We start from the raw sequence: 22,438 nt of genomic DNA, 5'->3' as shown, positions 1-22,438 counted from the left end.
TTAACATGCAGAGGGAGAGGTTGCAGTGTTCTGTGTCTCTGTGAACCAAAAATCTATCAATGATGGCTTTTTCCTTAATACAAGAGCTTTTATCAGCGCTGTCTGCAGAGTGTCCTGGCCCCAGCTCCGGGAGGGGAGGGCTGGCCAGAGCCTTCCTCCCCCGTCCTCCCTCCTCCAGCTCTTTCTATTTCGTGGGAAATGAACGGTCTGGACTTGAAAATTGGTCTTGCTCTGAATAATTGACTTTTAACATGGAGATTGTTGTTTGTGGTGAAGCCTTTGGGTTCCTCTCCCAGCATGTTGGGAGCCAGTGGCCGCTCTGTGAAGGAGCTGCTTTTACACATCAGGGCACAGCTGTGGGGTCTGGCCCAAAAGTGTAGGGAGAACACCTGGATTTGGACCACAGGCTATCTCTAGTCATATTATATTTTAAAATACTGCAGCCAGTGGGGTCGGGCCCTGCAGATCCTCATCCCCAGGGAGCCCAGCTGAGCACTGGGGGTGGTGGGCTCAGCTGCACACAGTGACCTGACACGGTTATAAAGGGGCTTGTTCCTCCTGCTGGTGCCTTTTCTCTGCTCCTGACTCACAGCCAAGGTCTCCACCATCCTTTCCAGCAGTGTGGGATGAGGCTCTGCCTCTGGTCCTCCATCCTTCAGGTGGGGTGGGAGCAGCTCAGGGCACCTTCTGTCACGGCAAACCTTCCTTTTCCTCTAGTTTTCCTTTTTGGCACTGGGTTGATAAACCAGATCACCTCCTGGCTGTACCCTGATGTGTTGGCTCTGCAGTGTGCCTGTGCCAACCCTCTGCACTCCAGGGGTCTGCTGCTCACCCTCTGAGCTCTGTGCCACTCTGGCCTGTCCTACTGCCCTCTCTTATTTCTCCACCTGTGCCATGCTGCTGCTTCCCTTTCCATGCTGCTTCTGCCTCCTCCAGCCCTGCCCTCATGCTGCTTGTCCCTCAGTTCTGAAGTGCCCCAGACCCTTGGCATGTGCTGCTGTCAGCCTTTCACCTCCTGAGTCATGGGCCCACACAGCAGGTGCCCTGTGAGCCTGGGGCGCATCCTCAGGCCGTGGTGCCAGGCTGGACCTGCTCCCCTGTGCTTTGAGCCGACATGCTCCAGAACGTTTAATGCCCTCCAAGTTCTGCAGCAGGAATGAGTCACTCTTACGCAGGCTGGGCTGGGGGGAGCGCAGCCCTCGTGCTCTCCCGGGGGTGCAGTGCAGTCTCTGTTGCTGTCTGTGCTGCTCTAATTTATTCCTATTGATCTCCTGGTCGGGCTGGCTCACACAGCAGCGCTCGCTGAGCCCCTCTCGCCGCTGAGCCGCTCTCGGTGCGGCGCCAAGACGCTGGGCACGAGCTGCTGCTGCTGCTCTGCTGCTGCTCTGCTGCTGCTGCTGCTCTGCTGCTCTGGAAATGGTGTTTTTCCTCAGGGTTCCACCTCCCATGCATGTGTTGTCACGCTGAGCAGTGGGAGCAGATGCTTTCTGCATTACAGGGAGCGAGGAGCCGCGCGGCTCCGGTGTCCCCACAACCTGCCAGCCTCTCAACGTGCCTTGGAGAAACCTCTGGGAGGTTTTCCATCACTGCCCTGCTCTCCTCCTGCCCCTCTGTGTTAGAGCTGGGGCTGGGTTCAGCCTGTGTGTGCACGCAGAGCCAGCCCAGCAGTGCTGAATCCCTCTCAGTCTACCCTGGGGATCCCTATGGAGCTCCCAGCAGCTCTGGATTTGTGCTCCCCATTGCAGCACTGCCTGGAGTCTCGTGTGAGCACGAGAACCGCCCTCAAGCTGATGCTCAGACCCCTTTGTCCTGGGAATGTGCTCCTGCCCAGCCTTTGCAGCCTCCCAGGCTCCGTGTGATGAAAGGCAGGAGCAGCTCCCGGCTCAGCTCCTGCTTTCCCCTTTAAGCCTGCGCACGCGGTTCCTGCTGGCGTCAGCGTGAGGGAAGAGCCGAGCAGGATCCCTGAATTAAACCAGGGCTGATACTCAGGAGCTTTGCAGAAGGGCTGAAGCAAGCAGCAAACAAGCTGCTTTAAAAATAGCTGCATGGAGGTGTGGCTCATCCCGGGCTCACGGAGCATCCGTGGGCTGCCGTGGTCTTCCTCCCACTGGGATCTGTGTGCACGGTCCAGGCACAGCCACTGAGGGCTCCTGCCTGCACACCCCCTGTATCTCTGGGGTTTGTGCTTGCTCGAGGGGTTCTAGTGTCAAATAAGCTTTTTTCTGTCAGATGGGTAACACTGGGAGAGTTTCTGGTCGCTCCATGTTGCAGCAGGGTGTTGCAGAGGTGCAGTTAATTGGAGACACAGGAGCAGGCGAGCTGAGATCTCTGTGCAGGCAGATCTTTAAATCTGCTGCAAATCTGATTGTGAGTAAAACCCTCTGGGCTGAAACAGCACACGTGCAGCTCTGTGAGCCTGGGACCAGCCCAGTGCCAGGCAGGGCTCTCAGCATGGGCAGGGGATGATGGCAGCAGCTCTGTCTCCGTCCTCTGCTCATGTTTCAGAATTAAGGATCTTGCTTGTGTGGTCCCTCCACATTACCTGAGGGCTGTGCCATGCACTGGGGGCTGCCACGCTGCCCACACAGAGTGCCAGCACTGGAGCCACAGAATCACAGAATCATGGAGTGGTTTGGGTTGGAAGGAGCTTAAAGCTCATCTCCACCCCTGCCATGGGCACGTACACCTTCCACTGGACCTTTAGGTTGCTCCAGGTCCCATCCAGCTGGCCTTGAGCCCTTCCCACCAGGAAGCTCGAGCCCAAGTCCTCGGCTGCCTCCCCATAGCGAGCGAGAGCGCGGCAGCCGCTTTCCAATTTATTTTTATCTTGTTGATCACATGCTTTGTAATGTTAAATGTTCTGTGGAGGAGGAAATTTCTGCAACTGCAGAATGAATAGGAGTTTAGGGGGTTTCGGCTGAACTTGATAATCAATTTTTGCAAATCCCAGGCTCGTGCTGACAACCTGCAGCAGCCCAGGGATATTAATGAAAATGTTCCCATTCTAATTGTGGCTCCGTACGTGCGGAGCAGCCGTGGGCATCGCCCACCTCAGGGACTCTGCTTGGTGGCACCAGCCAAGATGTGACCCCTTGAGTGTCTCCATGCCTGGCTTTGGGCTGTGGCTGGATGTGACCAAGGCTGGGAGAAGCCAGGCCTGGCTGAGCAGGGTTTAAGCAGACTGGGGAGGAGCAGGGAGGTGCTGCACACACAGATCAGGTGTCCCTGTGTCCCCTGGCAGGACACACAGCGCAGCAGCGTGGCTCCTGGAGCCACCCTGGCAAAGTTGTCTTCCCGTAAGCACACTGGATTTAATTTTATTTTAAGCCATTAAAAAACTCTGCTAGGATCTGATTTCATCTTCCAGCTCTGACACAGCTGCCAGGATGACCAAAATGTGGTTTCTGAGTAGACTGGGATTCGCCTTCAGTGCAGACATGTTTCCAGGGCTTGCATTTCATAGAATTGTGGAATGGTTTGGGTTGGGAAGGACCTTAAGGCTCATCTCATCCCACCCCTGCAATGGGCAGGGGCACCTTCACTATCCCAGGTTGCTGCAAGCCCCATCCACCCTGGCCTGGGACACTTCCAGGGCTCCAGGGACAGCCAGAGCCTCTCTGAGCAATGAGCAGAGAGCTTTAAGAGGGGTGGCCGTTCTCTCTGGTTGAGATGTTCCCCGGAACAATTGTTATTTCTTAAATGTACAGCATCCAGGGCAGGGGTGGATGGAAGTCACCTGCTGCAGGTGGGCCCTGAGCAGCAGAGGTTGGCAGCTCTGCCCTGTGCCCAGAAAGGTTTGTGGAGCTGGCTGTGCCTCAGCCACGGAGCTGCGAGCGGCAGGAACAGAACATCCCCACACGCTGCTGCCCTCCTCTGCCAGAGACCTTCCCTGGGCTGCAGCTTGGTGGGTGAGGGAAGAAGCCTGTGCTGTGGTGCACAGTCTGGTGGCTGTGTGTGACCCTGTCCTTTGGCAGTTCCACCTGACCCACTGGACTTTGTGCTGCGGGCTCTGTCCCGCTGGCCACGTGCCCATGACCCACAGTGAGCATGCCAGGGGGCTGAGCAGAGCTGGGGAGAGGCTGCAGATTGTTTATTTTTATTGTGGTGAAGGCACCTGCAGGTTTCCTCATCCCTGGAAGTGTCCAAGGCCAGGTTTGACAGGGCTTGGAGCAGCCTGGGCTAGTGGAAGGTGTCCCTGCCCATGGGAGTGGGATTGGATGAGCTTCAAGGTTCCTTCCCACCCATTCCATGGTTGTGGCTGTGCTTTGGGGGTGGTTGCTCTTGGTCTTTCAACTGGAGCTGCCTTAGCAGCTGGATGATTTAGGAGACAGGCTGGGATTTGGGATGACAAACCAGACACTTCAGGGGTTTCTCCTTCCCCTTGCCTCATGTTTGTTTGGGATTTTTTTAGAGGGTTGCAGAAGACCTGAGTGCAGGTGGGTGCTCTGTGCCAGGTGGGAGCAGCCACTTTGGGAGGAGAGGATCCATCACCCAGCACTGGGATCCATCACCCAGCACTGGGATCCCTCACCCAGCTCTGGGATCCCTCACCCAGCACAGGGATCCATCACCCAGCACAGGGATCCATCACCCAGCACTGGGATCCCTCACCCAGCTCTGGGATCCATCACCCACCACTGGGATCCCTCACTCAGCACTGGGATCCTTCACCCAGCACTGGGATCCAGCACTGGGATCCATCACCCAGCACTGGGATCCATCACCTAGCTCTGGGATCCATCACCCAGCACTGGGATCCATCACCTAGCTCTGGGATCCATCACCCAGCACTGGGATCCAGCACTGGGATCCATCACTCAGCACAAGCTTTTTGGCGCTCTCAGTCCCATGCTCAGACAGGAGCACAGAGATCAGACCTGGCTTTCAGCTCCAGTGCCATTGAAGGCTGTGTCCCTGTGTGCTTGTCCCACAGAGAAGCAGGGTCCCGAGCGGAAGAGGATTAAAAAGGAGCCCGCCACCAGGAAGCCTGGCCTGCTCTTCGGGATGGGCCTCTCGGGGATCCGGGCTGGGTACCCGCTCTCCGAGCGCCAGCAAGTCGCTCTCCTCATGCAGATGACAGCAGAAGAGTCTGCAAACAGCCCAGGTGAGCCTGGGGAGGGAGTTTGTTCTGCAGGGTGGGAACTGCAGCCAGAGGTTCCCAAACATCTGGAATTCCTGGCTCTTGGGGTCACCAGCGGTTCAGGTACAGCAGCAGGGCTGAGCTGGCATGGTGCAGGGGGGATGGTTTGCTGCTCTCTGGGGTCTCACTGCTCCCACAGGGCTCTGAGGTGACTCCAGGTGTGTCACTGGCATCCACACGTGGCTCTGGCTGTCCCTCCTTTTCCCGGTGTCCCCAATCCAGCCCAGCCTGGCTACTCAGCTGGAGCTGTGGTTCCATAGGAGCCTCCTCCACCTCAGCTCTGTGTTTCCCACTGGCATTTCAGGCTATCTCAGCAAAGGAAGATTGTGAATAAAGACAAGATACCATCCTCTGTAGGTTTTTAATGTTTCTTTCCTTGCAAGGGGATGAGATGTGTAACCAGCACTGCTGTAGCTTGAGGTGTGGAGCAGCTGGAATGTGTTTGTCATGGATTTTGTGTTCTAGTCATTTTTATCTGTTACAAACGTGCCCCCCCCTCATTTTTGGAGGCTCTGTGCTATCCATGTGTTCACATCCTCATCCAACACACAACATGCAGCTTTTAGCCAAAAATTCACCAATCTTGCTGCTTATGTTGCTGTCATTTGGGAAAGGTAAAAGGGAAGAAAGCTGCAGAGCATTCCAGCGTTCTCCCAGGAAATGCAGTCTCCTCCCAAGGCCGTCAGACCTCACATGTGCTTGGTAAAAGGCCACTTCCCTGGGGAACTGAGGTTTGAGGGTAAGGAGCTGCATTGTCTGCTCCCAGATCACGGGATTGCCCGCAGTGTTTGCCAGGCCTGCAGCTCTCCAGTGGGTCTGGCAGCCCGTGATTCCCATCTCCGTGGGACACACACAGGCTGCTCTGTTCACATCCACTCCAGAGCTTGGGTTGCCTCTTGCTGCCTTCTGAATATTTTGGGAAGATCTGAAACGTGATGCACGAGCTCCCTCTAAGGGCTTAGGAATTGTGTGGAATGCAATCCCTGACGCTGTTTCTCTCCTCCCTGCAGTTGACACAACACCAAAGCATCCCTCTCAGTCTACAGTTTGTCAGAAGGGAACTCCCAACTCTGCCTCCAAAACCAAAGATAAAGTAAATAAGAGAAACGAGCGAGGAGAGACTCGGCTGCATCGCGCTGCCATCCGCGGGGACGCCCGGCGCATCAAGGAGCTCATCATCGAGGGTGCAGATGTCAATGTGAAGGACTTTGCAGGTAACAGCCCAGGAATCACAACTTTTTTCCCACCTTTTTGCATGTTCCACCTCCAAGAATGACTCCCAGCAGGAAATGTAGTTGGTTTCTAACATGGGGTTGCGCCTTGGAAAGAGGGGATTTGCTGAAAATTGTGATTAAAAAAAAATAATTAAAAAAATCAATCAACAACAAAAAGCCACATTAAAAAAATCCCCCAATGCATCAGTTTTCTTGTTGGAGTTTGGGAGCAGAATTCCCAGGCTGTGCAGTCTGCTTGAGGTGGTGAAGCTGAGCTGGGCAGGATCCAGAGAATCCCTGGAGCTGTTGTGACTCTGCATACCAAAACTGGCCTGACCACTCCAGACCATTTCCTTCTGCCCTTCCAAAGGAGTGCTGTGTTGGAAGGCTGGAGGGGAATTTGCAAAGGCAGGTGGGCTGGTTAAGCTCTGTTTTTACTTAAAATAGAAGGAATTATGTGCCCAGAAATACTGCTGAGAGTGGGTTTGTGAAGTCATCTCTCTGGAGTTGGGGGCCTGATGCCTGTGAATTTTTGGGAGTTGTTTTTAAGGGCTGAATGTGGGGGTGCTGCAGATGGGGAGGGAATGTGAAGGGCAGGGTTGGGCTCCCACCAGGCACCCAAGCTGGAGTTGTTGACCATCCTGACCCTCAGCTCAGGAGTATTGCCGCCTCCACCTCCTCCTCCCCAGCTCCAAGCTCCTGTTTGGGGTGGTGGGATGAGCTGGGAACAGCTCTGAGTCCTGCAGGGAAAGGCAGCCATGGGATGCTGGTGAAGGGGTCATGAAGGTGCTGCTTGTTGGGCTGGATCAGCCTTTCTCCAGCACGCCCCAGAGCTTGACTTTGCTGTTCTCTTCTCATGGTTTTGGGGCTATAAATAGATATGGCTGTTCCTCCACCCGTATGATTAATCCCAGTGCCAGACTGAAGTATCAGTTGTGATTAATTCCGGGCACAGGTGCCCCCTGCAAAGGCTCCAAGTGAAGGTAACAGAACGCGCTCCCACGGCGCTATCAGCAAAACACCGCAGCAGCCGCGCTGGGAAACTTCAAAACAGGCTCTGCTTAAAAACAGGCTGTTTGAACACGATAAAGTGTTTTGTTCTGTGCTCTTCAGAGAGTTGTTTGAGAGCTGGAGCTGCCATTACTGTGGAGACGCTGCTGTTTGGTTTCCCCCCAAGCCCAGGCCAGCGTTCCTGTGTTTGGAGAGCACACAGAAAATCTGTGTGGGGGCTGTCTGCAGCCCTAGCTGCAGTTCTGAGCTCAGCCTGGTCTGAGCACCACGATTTCACTTGCAGAGGGATTGGAACCTAAAGCCAAACCTAACTTAAGAGCTTAAGAGAAGGCTGGAGAGGGACATTTCACAGGAGCATGGAGTGGCAGAACAAGAGGGAATGACCTTAAGCTGACATAGGGCAGGGTTAGATGGGATGTTAGGAAGAAATTCTTCCCTGTGAGGGTGGTGAGGCCCTAGCACAGGTTGCTCAGAGAAGCTGTGGCTGCCCCATTGCTGGAAGCATTGAAGGCCAACCTTGGAACAACCTGGGATAGTGGAAGGAGTCCCTGCCCATGGCTGGGAGTGGGACTGGATGAGCTTTAAGATCCCTTCCAACCCAAAACATTTCATGACGGTATAAAAGGGAACAGAACTAAGATCTGCCTTTCACATGACATCAGCAATTCTCCTTATTTCCCATATAAACCCATCCATTTCCAGGGGCTGTGTCAGGTCTGGCAGATGCTCTGCCTGTAGCACATGGCCAGAGAGAGAAGTGACATTGATTCTATGACTGCCTGGCAGGAGCAGCAGGACAGAGCTGCAGATTCCTTCCTGCTGTGCCACGGTGATCTGGGCTAACACAGCCAGCTTTGGCCATCACACCAACACAACCCTGACCACCCTGACCCTGCAGGCTTTGCCTGTGTCCCAGTGTCACTGTGAGCTGAGTGTCCCTGTCCTTGCAGGCTGGACGGCGCTGCACGAGGCCTGCAACCGGGGCTACTACGACGTGGCCAAGCAGCTGCTGGCAGCAGGAGCCGAGGTCAACACCAAGGGGCTGGACGATGACACCCCCCTGCACGACGCGGCCAACAACGGCCACTTCAAGGTCGGGGTGCTGGCATTCACTGCTCTGCTTTAAATGGCTCTTCTGGAAACTTGTGCTTCGAGCAGCCCACTGGGAAAACACAGATTCTGGGTATTTTTGTCTCATTTCCCATGGAGTGGGCAGGAATTTGTGTTCAAGACAAGGTTGGATGGGGCTTGGAGCAGTTTGGGTTTGTGGAAGGTGTCCCTGCCCATGGCAGGGCGTGGTATGGGATGGGATTGAAGGTCCTTCCCAGCTAAATCATTCCCTGATTGTGTGAATTTCCCTGTCCCAGAGCTGTTGAGTGTTTTAATTGGTGCTCCTCTGCTCAGGGGATAGTTCATTCTTCTGGAATTGGGACAGGAACATGATTTTGTGCCTTGCTCTTCCCCCTTCTTTCCTGCCCAGGTTGGTTCTTAGAATCACAGGTTCATTAAGGTTGGAAAAGACCTCCACAATCATCAAGCCCAACCATTAACCTGATGCTGCCAGTGCACCACTGAACCCTGTCCCTAAATGTTTCTTGAACACTTTCAGGGATGGTTATTCCACCACTTCCCTGGGAATGTTGTTGGGGCTTCACTCTTACATTAGTACCATGAGGCATGTCTTGAAGACACCACTCTTTTAGTTATGTATGAAAATCATGCAAGAAAACCCTGGAATCAAAACACTGTGAGCATCTTCAAGCCTCAGTTTCTCTTTTCAGGTGGTGAAATTGTTGTTGCATTATGGAGGGAATCCTCATCAAAGCAACAGGAAGGGCGAGACGCCTTTGAAGGTAGCGAATTCTCCCACCATGGTGAACCTGCTCCTGGGGAAGACCACGTACCCCTCCAGTGAAGAGAGCTCCACAGGTGAGATTTGCCTTTCTGTGGCCAGGGCTGGGACAGTTGTGGCCTGCAGCTGTCACAGAGACCTTGAGAGAGACCTTGAGACAGACTCCTTTCAGATGCTGCCGTGGTCAGGAGCCCACCCGTATCTGTAACCCAAATTCAGACAGCATTGCCACCAGCTTGGGGGCTGTTTGACCTGGAAGCCAGCATTGAGATGGCTTCCCTGGTGCAGTTGGGATGTAGAATTGGAAGGCAGTTGCAGGTAAATGGATGTCCTGGTGGTAATTCCAGTGGAGAGGAGGAGGTTTGCATGCCCACCCTGTGTCCCTGTCCTTCAGCTGTCCCAGCACTGGTGTTTCAGGTTCTGCTTCCAGGCTGTCCCTGCTAGAGCCTCTTCCACCAGTGCCACCACTGTGGGACATCTGCAGGTTTTAATTAGGGCAAACTAGAGTTTTCAGTCTTTTGGGGAGCCTTGACCTGCACTGTGTGCAGTCATAACCCCGTTCCAAAGTTCTCATGGTACACCCAGGATGTTACTTTGAGGAACACCCCATGCAGGTTGGAGCTGGAGGAGCTTCCTTCTGAAAAGATCCCCCAGCCTGGCATTCCGAGCTGTTGGCAGCCAACTTGCAAAGGCTGGGTGAGGCCAAAGGGCATCAGGGCTGTTTGCAGGGGTTGCTGTGTGCAGGACACCAGTGATGTTCCCTCCCCAGAGCCCTTGGCAGTCCTTAACACGCTGTTCTTCTCTCTGCAGAGACCTCAGAAGAGGAGGACGCTCCTTCCTTCGCTCCCTCCAGCTCCGTTGATGGCAATAACACAGACTCAGAGTTTGAGAAGGGTTTGAAGCACAAGCCCAAGGCCCAGGAGCCCCCCAAAACCATCACCCCGGTGAAGGATGAGTATGAATTCGATGAGGACGATGAGCAGGACCGGGTCCCGCCGGTCGATGACAAACATTTGCTGAAAAAGGATTACAGGAAAGAGACTAAAGCAAACAGTTTCATTTCCATACCCAAAATGGAAGTGAAAACTTATACTAAAAATAACACAATTACACCAAAGAAAGCTGCCCACCGCATCCTGTCGGACAGCTCGGACGAGGAGGAGACCAGCGTGGCCGTGGGCACGGGGGAGAAGCTGCGCCTCTCCACCCACTCCATATTGCCCAGCAGCAAAATTCGGGAGCCAGCCAGCACCAAGGCGCCCAAGGAGAAAAGCAAAGTAAAAAAGAAGCGGAAGAAGGAGACAAAAAGCAAAGAGGTTCGGTTTGGCAAAAAAAATGACAAGTTTTGTTCCTCTGAATCAGAGAGTGAAAACGTGGAGAGTGAGGAGGATGATAGAGACTCTCTACAGAGCTCTAGCTGTGTAAAGGACTCAAGGCTAGTGCTAAAGGAATCCTCCTTGTTTAACTCTCTGTCTGCCTCATCGACCTCTTCACATGGGAGTTTAGCATCCCAGAAACATAATCCCAGTCTTACAGAACAGCACTCCAAGCACTGGAGGACGGACAATTGGAAAACCATATCTTCTCCAGCTTGGTCAGACGTCAGTTCCCTATCGGACTCCACCAGGACGAGGCTGACGAGCGAGTCAGACTACTCGTCCGAGGACTCGAGCTTAGAGTCACTAAAGCCAGTCAGGAAGAAACCAGAGCACAAAAAGAAAAACACCCCCCACAACACTGTTTCTGAGAAAAAGAATTCATTCCATAGCAATGTGGATGGAGCAATTCCAAAGCTGGACAAGGAGGGGAAGGTTGTTAAAAAGCATAAAACAAAACACAAACATAAAAACAAGGAGAAGGGACAGTGTCCCATCAGCCAAGACATTAAAATAATCAAAACATTTTCTTTTGAGTTTGAGGACTCTAAACAAAAGCCTGAGAAAGGCTTGATAGTAGAGACAGAAAATCCAGTCGAAAACAAGTTGAAAGTGTTAAAGCACGATCGGGAACACGGTAAGAAGGAGGAAAAGCTCCCCAAAGGTAAAGCAGAGGAGAAGGAGTGGTTGTTTAAAGATGAGACTGGAAAATCCTCAAAAGAGGAGAAATCATTAAGAAAAATCAAAGATGGTAGTAAAGACCTGAGCAAATCCTTCAGAGAAGGATTGAGTAAATCAGAAAAAGAGAAGCCTGTCAAAGAGAAATCTCCCAAGGAGGAGAAGCCGAGAATACACAAGGAGGAGAGAAAGAAGAAGTCAAAGGACAAGCAGTCCAAATCTGAGAAGAAGAATGAGCTGAAGGAGGAGAAGGCTTCTAAACTAGAGAAAGAAAAATCCTTCAAGGAAGAGAAGGAAAAATGCAAAAAAGAAAAACTTTACAGGGACGAGTCTGGGTTTGATGAGTTTAATAACAAAACTCAATTTGCCGAAAGCGAGGACACAAAGTTCAGTCTTTCGGACGATCAGCAGGAGAGGTGGTTTTCAGACTTGTCCTCTGATTCATCCTTCGATTTCAAGGGTGAGGACAGCTGGGATTCTCCAATAACGGATTTCAGGGAGATTAAAAATGACACCGTGGCAAAACTAATCATAGAACCCGTGAAAGAGGAAATTAAAGACAAGAAAAAGGAAAATAAAATTAAAGAGAAGAAGGAGTACAACGAGAAGCGGAATGAAAAGGACACTTTCTTAAAGAAGAAGGAGAGGGATTATGTGGAGAAAAGCTCCGAGAAGAAAAAGGACCAAACAGACAGACACAAAGTTACTCCCAGTTATTTACCCGAAAAGGATAAGAAAAGGAAGGATTCTGTGGAGACTGGCAAGGAGAGGAAAGAAAAAGACACAGGTGAGACCAACAAAGACAGAAAAGATTCTTCTGACAGCTCTAAAGAGCGAAAAGATCCCAAGACGAAGCAGGAGGAGCCCTATCGAGATGACTTCAAGGAGTATGGCTGTGAAACGTTCTTCAAGGATAAGTCTGACCCTGAGTTCAGTGGGAAAACCCTGGAGAGCTGGGAGAGGCACCATTCTGGGAAGGAAAAGGAGAAGAAGGATGCTCCTGATAAAGAAAAAAAAGAAAAGGTGAAGCCAGAAAAATACAAGGAAAAATCCAAAGAAGGCGACAAGGAGAAAAATGAAAAAGCTGCTCCAGACAAAATCCTGAAGGACAAAGAACTAGAGAAGAGTTTCAAAGAGAAGAAAGAAACTAAGGAGAAGTACAAGGATCTTCACAGCAAGGACAAGGAGAGAAAGAGTTCTTTGGACCAGGTCAAGGAGAAGAAAGAGAAAAACTTTTCCACAGACAGAGACGATTTCCCCGAGAAGAAGGAGGAGAAGAAAGGCAAGGAGAAGAGCTGGTACAGCATCGCTGACATCTTCACGGACGAGAGCGAGGACGAGAGGGACGATTACAGCCTGAGCGGGTTCAAGGTGGGCGAGGCGGCCGGCAGCGAGGTGCACCGCCTGGACAGCCTGCAGGACAAGGACGACGGCGCCGCGGCCGAGAAGGAGCTGTACCCCGACAAGCACCGCAAGTACTCCTCCGACCGACAGCACTCCGAGAAGCAGAAGGATAAGGAGTCCAAGGAGAAGAAAAAGGACAAAGGAACATCGGAAGGGGGGAAGGAGAAGAAGAGTTCCTTTGAGAAACACAAAGAGAAGAAGGATAAAGACTCCAGTGAGAAGTACAAGGACAGGAAGGAGAGAATGTCCACGGATTCCACTCAGGAGAAGAAAAACAAGCAGAAGCTCCCAGAAAAGGTTGAGAAGAAGCACACCAGTGAGGACAAGGTGAAAAGCAAACATAAGGAGAAGCCGGACAAGGAGCATTCCAAAGAGAAGAAGTCTTCAAAAGGAGGGGAGTCGGAGAAGAGCCTGCTGGAGAAACTGGAGGAGGAGGCTCTGAATGACTACAGGGACGACTCCAATGACAAGATCAGCGAGATCTCCTCTGACAGCTTCACAGACAGAGGGCAGGAGCCAGGACTCACCAGCCTCTTCGAGTCTTCAAACCTCTCTCTGACCGACGCTGCTGAAGAAAAGTTTAAGGACTCTCTCCCTTTACCCTGCCTTCAGGACAAGCTCAAGGAGAAGGAGAGGCACCGACATTCCTCATCTTCCTCAAAGAAGAGTCATGAGAAGGAAAAAGCAAAGAAAGAGAAGACAGAGAAAAAGGAAAAATCAGAAGAATTCAAGGACTCCAGCATCAGAAAGGATTCCACTCACTATGAAAAGGATTTCTCTGTGGATGGGGAGGCTTTTGGCTCTTCCTACAACATGAAGGCAGACGCTGATGAGGAACCGGAGAAGAGCATTGATTACTTATTTTCTGAAAAGAAGGATAAAAATGATTCTGAAAGAGAGCTGTCAAAGAAGGCGGAGAAAGAAAAGACTTACGGTTCCAGCACCATCAGCACAGCTAAAGAGAAGAAGAAGCGGGATAAACACAAGGAAAAATGGAAGGAGGAAAAGGAAAAGCACAAGGATAAACACACAGATGGTTTCTTTAAACATCACAAAGATGAGCCAAAGTCAACACTCAAAGATAAGGATGGGCCTCAAGTTACCACCTTCAAAGATAAATCCAAGGAAGACAACCTCAAATTCGGCGAAACCAAACTGAAGGAGAAGCTTAAGGAGAATCAAGACAAAGACAAATCCGAGTCCATAAAAATAAGCAATGGGAATGAAAAAATAACTCTTTCCAAAGACAGCGGCAAGAAGGATGCCAGGCCGAGGGAGAAACTTCTGGGAGATGGTGATTTGATGATGACCAGCTTTGAGAGGATGCTGAGCCAGAAGGACCTGGAGATCGAGGAACGCCACAAAAGGCACAAGGAGAGAATGAAGCAAATGGAGAAAATGCGGCACAGGTCCGGAGACCCCAAGTTAAAGGACAAACTCAAAAGCTCAGAGGATGTGCGCAAGAGGAGCCTGGATCTGCCAACCAAGAAGCCTCTAGCGCTGGACACGCAGCTCAAGGACAAGAAACTCAAGGAGTTGGGTCCCCTGACTCCTATCCTGTCACCAGAAAACAAGGCACAGCCTGCTGTGGGGACAGACTCCAAGGACTGGATCACTGGTCCTCAGCTGAAGGAAATCCTCCCAGCATCTCCCAGGCCAGATCAGAACCGGCCCACGGGCGTCCCCACCCCGGCATCCGTGGTGTCCTGCCCGAGCTACGAGGAGGTGATGCAGACACCCAGGACGCCGTCGTGCAGCAACGAGGACTACACAGACCTGATGTTCGAGTGTGCTGACTCCCAGCACTCGCTGCCCATCTCCACCATGTCCATGAACGCCTGCTCTCCTTCCTTCTTCGACAGATACACCAACGTGTCCAGCGGGCTCCCCGAGAACCCCAGCCAGACCCCGACTCGCACCATTCCCTCCTCCAACCTCTACCGCTCCATCTCAGTGGATATCAGGAGGGCGCCCGAAGAGGAATTCAGCGTTGGAGATAAGTTCTTCAGGCAGCAAAGTGTCCCAGCAACATCCAATTATGACTCTCCAGTGCAGCATTTAATGGAGGAGAAAGTTCCCCTTCCCTCTGTTCCTGCTGAGAAGTTCCAGTGTTTGTCTCCTGGGTATTACTCCCCGGATTATGGAGTTTCCTCCCCCAAAGTGGAAGCTTTGCACTGCGCGCCGGGAGCTGTCAGCGGGGTCGCCCAGTCGCCCGAAAGTGTCTTTTCTGGTTTACAAGCAAAATCCTCCCCTTCGCACAGGGACGAGCTGCTGGCTCCTTCAGTGGAAAGTGCTCTTCCCCCCGACATTGGCATGCCCTTGGACACCACAGAGGAGCAGCAAGCCACCGCCTCCATCATGCCACCAGAATCCACCTACCTGCCACCCATCGAGGAGAACCATTTCAGTTCGGGAATGCCCGAACAAAACAACATAGACTGGGATAACCCTCCTCCCCGAAACCCGGACACCGCCATTCCTCCCAGCCTGATGGGCACCCCCGCAGAGCACCCTGTCACCTGGTCCATGGGCTCGGAGCTTCTCATGAAATCTCCCCAGAGGTTTTCCGAGTCCCCTAAACCTCCGCTCTGTTCCCTAGAGCCCATTCATCCCGCACCAGTAGCCTTCATTCCCACAGAGACTTCCTACCCCGTTTCTCCCATCTCGTACCCTCTGTCAGTGTCTGAACCCAGGCTGGAGGAGGTCAAGGAGGATGCTGAGGAAGCAGTTCCAGGAGAAATCGCAAATGCCGAAGAGCAAGCTCCATACATGTCCCCTACTAGGTTAGACACCTTCTTCAACAACTGCAAACCTCTTCCAGAAGAAGCACCAGAGATCCCTCCAGAGCCCCCGTGTGTGCCAGCAGAACCTCAGGCCGAAGTCGTTGCTGCACCAGAGAACAACTATTTGGAAAACAACAGCGCAGCACCTGCGAACGCGGAGGAGGCGGTGACGTGGCCCGACCCCTTCACCAACACCGAGGATGAGCTGGACCTTGGCCCCTTCTCGCTCCCAGAGCTGCCACTCCAGCCTAAGGACGTTGCAGAGACGGAGATGACGGAGGCAGAAGCGGTGGAGGAAAGCCCAGCAGCAGTTTCAGAACCGAGCGCTGGGATCATCAAAGCCGGCGCGTCTGTGATAGCATCCGCCGAGCCGGAGGAGCCACCGGCCAGCCAGGCAGCAGCCACCCTGCCCACGGACACAGAGCCACCAGCAGAAGAGCAGAAACCAGAAGTGGCCGCACAAGAAGCCACCTCTGAAGCGCTGAACACAGCGGAGGAGAAGGCAGCGGAGGACTCGGAAGCGCAGGTTTTCCAGCAGACCCCGTCCGAGCCCGCGCCAGCAGAGAGCAAAGAGGTGGAGGCCGCGCACGAGGAGCTGTCATCAGCTGCTGGGGTGGCAGAGGGCAGCTCCCAGCCCTGTCCTGTGCCCGTGGCCAGCTCCGAGGCTGCTGTTCCACAGGACAGTGCTGCAGCCCGTGCTGGGAGCCAGGCCCCGCCATCCCAGGCGGATCCGCCTGCTGGCAACGCTCAAGCAGAAGTTGTTGAACCAGTACAAAAACCAGTAGCAGAAGCTCCCAAGCCACCCAAAATAGAAGAGATTCCTCAGCGGATTACCAGGAACCGGGCTCAGATGCTCGCCAACCAAAACAAGCAGAACGCCGCCGCATCCGAGAAGGAATTTCCTCCCGTCTCCGCGCCCGTCACGCGTGCCAAAGGCCGCATCACGGAGGAGGACGATTCCCAGGCCCAGCACCCGCGGAAGCGCCGCTTCCAGCGCTCCAACCAGCAGCTGCAGCAGCAGATCAACACATCCACCCAGCAGACGAGGGAGATGATCCAGCAGACACTGGCAGCTATCGTCGATGCCATCAAACTGGACGACATCGAACCCTACCACAGCGACAGGTCCAACCCCTACTTCGAGTACCTCCAGATCAGGAAGAAGATTGAGGAGAAGCGGAAAATCCTGTGCTACATTACTCCCCAAGCCCCACAGTGCTACGCTGAGTATGTCACCTACACAGGCTCCTACCTGTTGGATGGCAAACCCCTAAGCAAGCTCCATATTCCAGTGGTGAGTCACCTTCTCTCCTTAGCCTCAGGAGCTCTCCACCCACTCGCTGTTACAGACACATCCAAGTTGTCCCCCATGTCCTGTGACCACCTTGCTATGTGCCCCAACCTTTATATTATGACATCAAACCTGAGCCTGGGTACGTGCCTGGCTGTGTGGTAAATGCAACCCCTGAGTTGCTTCATTTTGCAGAGAGGACTTTGGGCTGTGCTGAGGGGCCTGAGGTTTGGTCAGGCTTTAGAGAAAAGTTTCTAAGAATCCACTGGATTTGAGGCTAGGAGGTAAAACTGCTCTTGCAGCAGTGTAGTAACAGGATAATGAACCTGGAACATGGGAAAAAGATGGCTCTTAACTCCTGCCATCATTTTCCCAAGCTCTGCTCTTTGACTTGGCACTGGGGTCAGCATTTCACTGCTGTGCAGCAGGAGCAGCCTCACTAATACAAATGCATAATTAAACTTGGTGCTGCAGGTGCTAAATCTGGGATCCAGACTGCAGGAGAAGGGTCAGTGTGACCAGGCTCCATTCCTTGCCACACACCCAGCCCTGCAGCACGAGGGCGGGTCAGGCTCTGGTTGTTCTTGCCAAGTCCTCATCCTCACTGAGTGCTGGCAGGACCTTGTCCTTGGCAGAGCTTATCCACAGGCACCCCATGGGATATCCCTGCCCCTCTGTGGCCAGCACACGTTTTGGGGGGGCTGTACCCCACAGAGGAGCTGCTCTCACCCCTGCCTATGCCCACAGATCGCGCCGCCGCCGTCGCTGGCGGAGCCGCTCAAGGAGCTCTTCAAGCAGCAGGAGGCCGTGCGGGGCAAGCTGCGGCTGCAGCACAGCATCGAGCGGGTAAGGGACCCTCCAGCCAGGGAACAGGCCCCAAATTTCCCCTGCTGGCGAGGCTGAGGCTGCCACACTCACTGCTCTCTGTTCCTCAGGAGAAGCTCATCGTGTCCTGCGAGCAGGAGATCCTGAGGGTGCACTGCCGGGCAGCCAGGACCATTGCCAACCAGGCCGTGCCCTTCAGTGCCTGCACCATGCTGCTGGACTCCGAGGTGTACAACATGCCTCTGGAAAATCAGGTCAGTGCCTGGCTCAGGGGTGAGGAGGGGTCTCAGGGGCTCTGCAGGTAGATGGGCTTTCCTGGAGGGATGGAGGGAAGGATGGAGGCAGGAGTTACTAACGCGCTCCTTGCTCAGGTCACCCACCATGGCACACAGGTTCAGAATGTCACCTCCCCCAGAGGGCAGGGCTAGATGGGATATTGGGAAGGAATTGTTTCCTGGGAGGGTGGGGAGGGCCTGGCACAGGGTGCCCAGAGAAACTGTGGCTGCTCCATCCCTGGAAGTGTCCAAGACCAGGCTGGAGCAACCTGAGATAGTGGAACATGTCCCATGGCAGGGGGTGGAATGAGATGGGCTTTAAGGTCCCTTCCAATCCAACTGTTCTATGACCATTCTGTGACTAGGAACATCATTTGCCTAATCTACCTCAGTTCCCACATGTGTGCTGGGGAAGGAAATACATCCAGGAATGTGGGAAACAGGGAGTTCATATCTGTCAGTGAGTCTTGGGACCCTCCATCCTTCTTGGTCAGGGTCATCTGCACACTGGAGAAGTTTCCTTTACTACACTCTGGGGTGTCTTCCTGTGGAAGGAAGAGAAACATTACACTGCTGCATTGCAGGAGGGATCCTGGGCAGGGACAGGATCCTGGGATTTATTAGTGAGTGCGTATTGATCCAGGAGCTCTGATTTATCCATGGCATTTCCCAGCCAAGTGTCTGCTGCTGCTGTCCTGGCAGGAGTTGAAGGAGTCAGAGAGGTGCAGGTGCTGTGATGGGCTGACATGGACAGATTCCCTGAGAAACAGGGAATGTGTGCCCATGGGTGCACATCCCAGTCTGAGGCTGAATCCCTGGAAAGGATTTGATTCCTGCTCCCTGCAGGAGCAGCTGGGAGCAGTGATGTCCATCCTCCCACCCTGCAGGCACCACAGTTCTGAGTAAATATGAATATGGCCTGTGAGACCTGTAACTGCTTAAAGTACAAAACTAATCCTGTGTCCCTCACTTTGCTGTGCTGTCCTTAGGGAGACGAAAACAAATCGGTCAGAGACCGTTTCAACGCGCGACAGTTCATTTCCTGGCTGCAGGACGTGGATGACAAGTACGACCGGATGAAGGTGAGAGCTGTGGGAGCCCCGTGCTCCAGGCAGGGGCGTTCCAGGAGGGCCCTGCTCGTGGCTGGAGCCTGGGAGCTGCCTTAGTGGTTTCCAGCACAGAGTGGGTGTCCAGAGATTCAGGGCAGTGATGCATGGGAGTGAATGCTCTGGAGTGCTGACGAGCCTTTCCCACCCAAACTTTGGGTTTGCCTCGGCTCCTGCTGGAGCTGGGCTCAGCAGACATCCCAAATCCAGGTGTCCTGCGTGTGGCATCCCTGGCTGCACGTCCCCTGCCTTTGCCTGCCGCTCAGCCCTCACGTCCCGTTGTTGTTTCCCAATCCAGACGTGCCTGCTCATGCGACAGCAACACGAAGCAGCTGCCCTGAACGCGGTGCAGAGGATGGAGTGGCAGCTGAAGGTGCAGGAGCTGGACCCCGCGGGGCACAAATCCCTGTGCGTGAACGAGGTGCCCTCGTTCTATGTGCCAATGGTCGACGTGAACGATGACTTTGTGCTCTTGCCGGCATGACAGTTCCAAGCCAGGAGACATCACTGAACACTGGCAAGGACGGGAGCGCTCCGAGGTCGGGCGGTCGAGCTCACATTCACCCTTAACCGCTTGCTGATGAATCCCTGGTCAGAGGAGGAGGAAGCAGCAGCTATCGGCAGAAAACAAAACAATAAGAGAAATAATTGCACTTTCTTCACGACGTGTCCCTCGCTTCCGGACTGGCGCGGCTCCGCGGCGCAGCGGGCCGGGCGCAGCTCCTTGCCAGCGGGGAGGCTGCGGCAGCGCGGGCAGCGGGCGCTCAGCGGCCCCGGGACTGGCCGAGGCGCGGAGGGAGGAGGCCAAGGACACCGTGTGTGTGTTGCAGAAGCTGCTGAGCGGGGCCAGCAACCACGTGAACCATGTACTTGTGAACACCGTGATTTCAAGCTCTCTGTTTTCCACCGGGCGCGCATCTCCTCTCTGGGAGAAGCTGCAGTAGGAAACCATGGGGGGGGGGGGGGTGTTTGAGTTTCTCGTTCCATCATGGGTATGTCTGAAAAAAAAAAAAAGAAAAAACAAACAGAAAAAAAAATACTACAAAAAAAATTACATTTAAAAAAAAAAAAACAAACAAAAAACCAATTAGAAACAAAAGGACAGTGTCCACGTTGGGCAGCGGCGGCTCCGGAGCGGGGATGGCTCCGGGATGTGCCCCCAGCAGCCGCTGCCACCGCTGGGGACGGGCAGAGGAGCCGCCGGGGCGGCACGGCCGGGGAGACGGCGACGCAGAGAAAGGACTTTGCCAACTGTGTTTTTAATGGAGTAAAATCCACGTGGTTTATATATTTTTTCCTTTAATCTTGGGCATTTCGTTTCTCTTTCTGAGAACATAACTTGAAAACACTACAGAGCCAATACTCATATAAAGAAAAATTGTATCCCATAAATGCTGTACAGTTTTTATATACATTAACAATGTACTTTTGCTGCCTTCTAGATAATTTATTTTGCAACACATTACTGCACAGTTGTAAATAACTTATGTACTGTAACATCACTTTCAGTTATGTGTAAAGAAATAAATAAATTAATTAAAATTATCTTTGTATTTATAGTTCACCCTGGGCATCAGTTTCCCTGTCAAGGAAAAAGTTGCCCAGATCAGCTGCCCATGGCAGGGGATGGAACAAGATGAGCTTTAAGGTCCCTTCCAACCCAAACTATTCTGTGATTTTAAACATCATTCTCACTTTTCCATGCCTCTTTGTGTGCACTGGGATTGGAACTCTCCAGGGGTGGGTCACGAGGAGAGGGGACCCCTGTGCTGGTGAATTCACTGCCCCCAGAGTGACTGAGCAGGAGTTTTGGGGTTGCAGAGTCTGGACAGGGATCCAGGCAAACTGAGTCCTCACTCACAGCTCAGGGATGCAGCTGGAGGCAGATCCCAGGGCCTTTCCAAGACCTCAGTGCCATCCTTCCCCTGCTGCCCAGGCTTTCCTGCTGGCTGCAGCTTCCAGCCCCAGGCAGGAGTGAGAGGTCACCCCCACAGACCCCCACTGCCAGCTCTGGGTTCTCCAGCTTCCTCTCTTGGGTTTTCCCAGTGCTCGTGCTGGCCAAGTGTCTCAGCTGCCTCTTTGGAAAGCAAAGTCGTTCCAAATGCAGTTTGTTCCTCTGCTGGCATGTCCTGGCTGGGAGGACCAGAGGGGACCCCTGGATTCAGCCCCAGCTCCCCCCTCACTGCCACCAGCTTTGCAGCCACTTGAGGAATTTTCCACAGTCGGGGCAGGGGAATCCTGCAGGTTTTCACTCCATCACAGCAGCTTTGGAAGAGCTGGGGGGGTCCCAGCTGCAGCCACAGGTATTTCCCCCATCCTTGTCCTGGGCTGTGGGATGAGTGTGGTGAGGCACTGGAGCAAATGCTGAGGGCAGCTCCTGTGTCAGGGGCTTTGAGAAAACAGCCACAGGTAACACTTGTTCTTTGATTCATTTCCACCCCTGGTTTTTATTGTGTTAAACAGACATAAATTTGTCTCTGTATTCACAGAGAGGCCTTTTATGAACATGTGAAGCTGGAAAGTCCCATAGGCTCATCTGACCACGGTGCGGTGACCTTGGGAGTCTCCAGGGTCAGTTTTCCTCCCGGAGCTGTAACTCCCAGACGTGTGCGGGGGTGTGGATCCCTCGGAGGGAGGCAAAAAATGCAGATGAGATTTTTATAGTGTGGCTTTTCAGTGTGAGCTTGCAGGTGTGATTTTTTCAGTGTGATTTTCAATGTGATTTTTGCAGATGAAGTTTTTCCACCATTGCAGGTCTGAAGCTGAGCACCCGGGTGATGCTGCTGCCCACAGAAGTCACCTTTGTGAGTAAAGTTTAAAAGGAAGAGGGAAATAAAGCCTGTTTGCAGTTTGGCTGCTCTGTTGGCTCTTCCCACGGGCTCACTTCACTTCCTAGAGGGAGTGTCACAGATTCCACTGCCCCCCTTTGAGGTTTGGGGGACCGGGGTGCATTTGTGGGGGTTCAGAGATGGGAAGCCCTGGCTGCACCCCAGGACCCCCAAACCAGCTGGGCAGAGGGTTCCCCACTCCTCAGAGGGGTCTTGGGCACCATGGAGAGGGGGGCCGAGCTGGGATGGAGCAGTGAACCAGGGCTGGGGGACAAGCAGGGCTGGGGAAGCACAAACTGGGGCTGAGCTGGGGTGAATGGGGCGTGGAGAACCAAACTGGGGGGATTGGGAGGGGGCAAACCAGGCTGGGGGTGCAGCGGGGTGTGGGAGCTGGGTCCGGTGTTGGGGGGAGCAAACCGGGGCTCGGGGGGGAGGATCGGGACCGGGGCTGGGGCTCGGAACCGGGCTGGGGTTTGTGAACCGGGCTGGGGACCGGGATCGGGGCTGGGGATCGGGACCGGGGCTCGGAATCGGGCTGGGGACCGGGACCGGGGCGGGGGAGACAAAGCAGGCTTGAGGGGCGATCACACCGCTGAGCCTCGCATTGCCGGGGAGCGAACCGAGATTTAGCAGGTCTGAAACGGAATTGGGGGGT

General features: G+C 53.6%; 1 protein-coding gene across 2 annotated transcripts in view; it reads left to right on the top strand.

Moving 5' to 3' along the window:
• The window catches only part of LOC117001618 (ankyrin repeat domain-containing protein 11-like), a 125,338-nt gene extending 104,838 nt beyond the window's left edge, over positions 1-20,500 (top strand). For both annotated transcript variants that reach the window (XM_033070054.2, XM_033070055.2), the window contains exons 5-13: positions 4,934-5,104; positions 6,151-6,354; positions 8,316-8,458; positions 9,147-9,294; positions 10,028-16,752; positions 17,497-17,595; positions 17,685-17,828; positions 18,839-18,931; positions 19,254-20,500. In XM_033070054.2, the coding sequence (XP_032925945.1) occupies positions 4,934-5,104; positions 6,151-6,354; positions 8,316-8,458; positions 9,147-9,294; positions 10,028-16,752; positions 17,497-17,595; positions 17,685-17,828; positions 18,839-18,931; positions 19,254-19,439 (7,913 nt within the window). In that variant the 3' untranslated portion in view covers positions 19,440-20,500. The remainder of the gene's footprint in view (positions 1-4,933; positions 5,105-6,150; positions 6,355-8,315; positions 8,459-9,146; positions 9,295-10,027; positions 16,753-17,496; positions 17,596-17,684; positions 17,829-18,838; positions 18,932-19,253) is intronic.
• Positions 20,501-22,438: the final 1,938 nt, after the last annotated feature.

Source organism: Catharus ustulatus, chromosome 11 (genome assembly GCF_009819885.2).
Source record: "Catharus ustulatus isolate bCatUst1 chromosome 11, bCatUst1.pri.v2, whole genome shotgun sequence".
NCBI lineage: Eukaryota > Metazoa > Chordata > Aves > Passeriformes > Turdidae > Catharus > Catharus ustulatus.
This window is presented reverse-complemented; position numbering and strand designations above follow the sequence as displayed.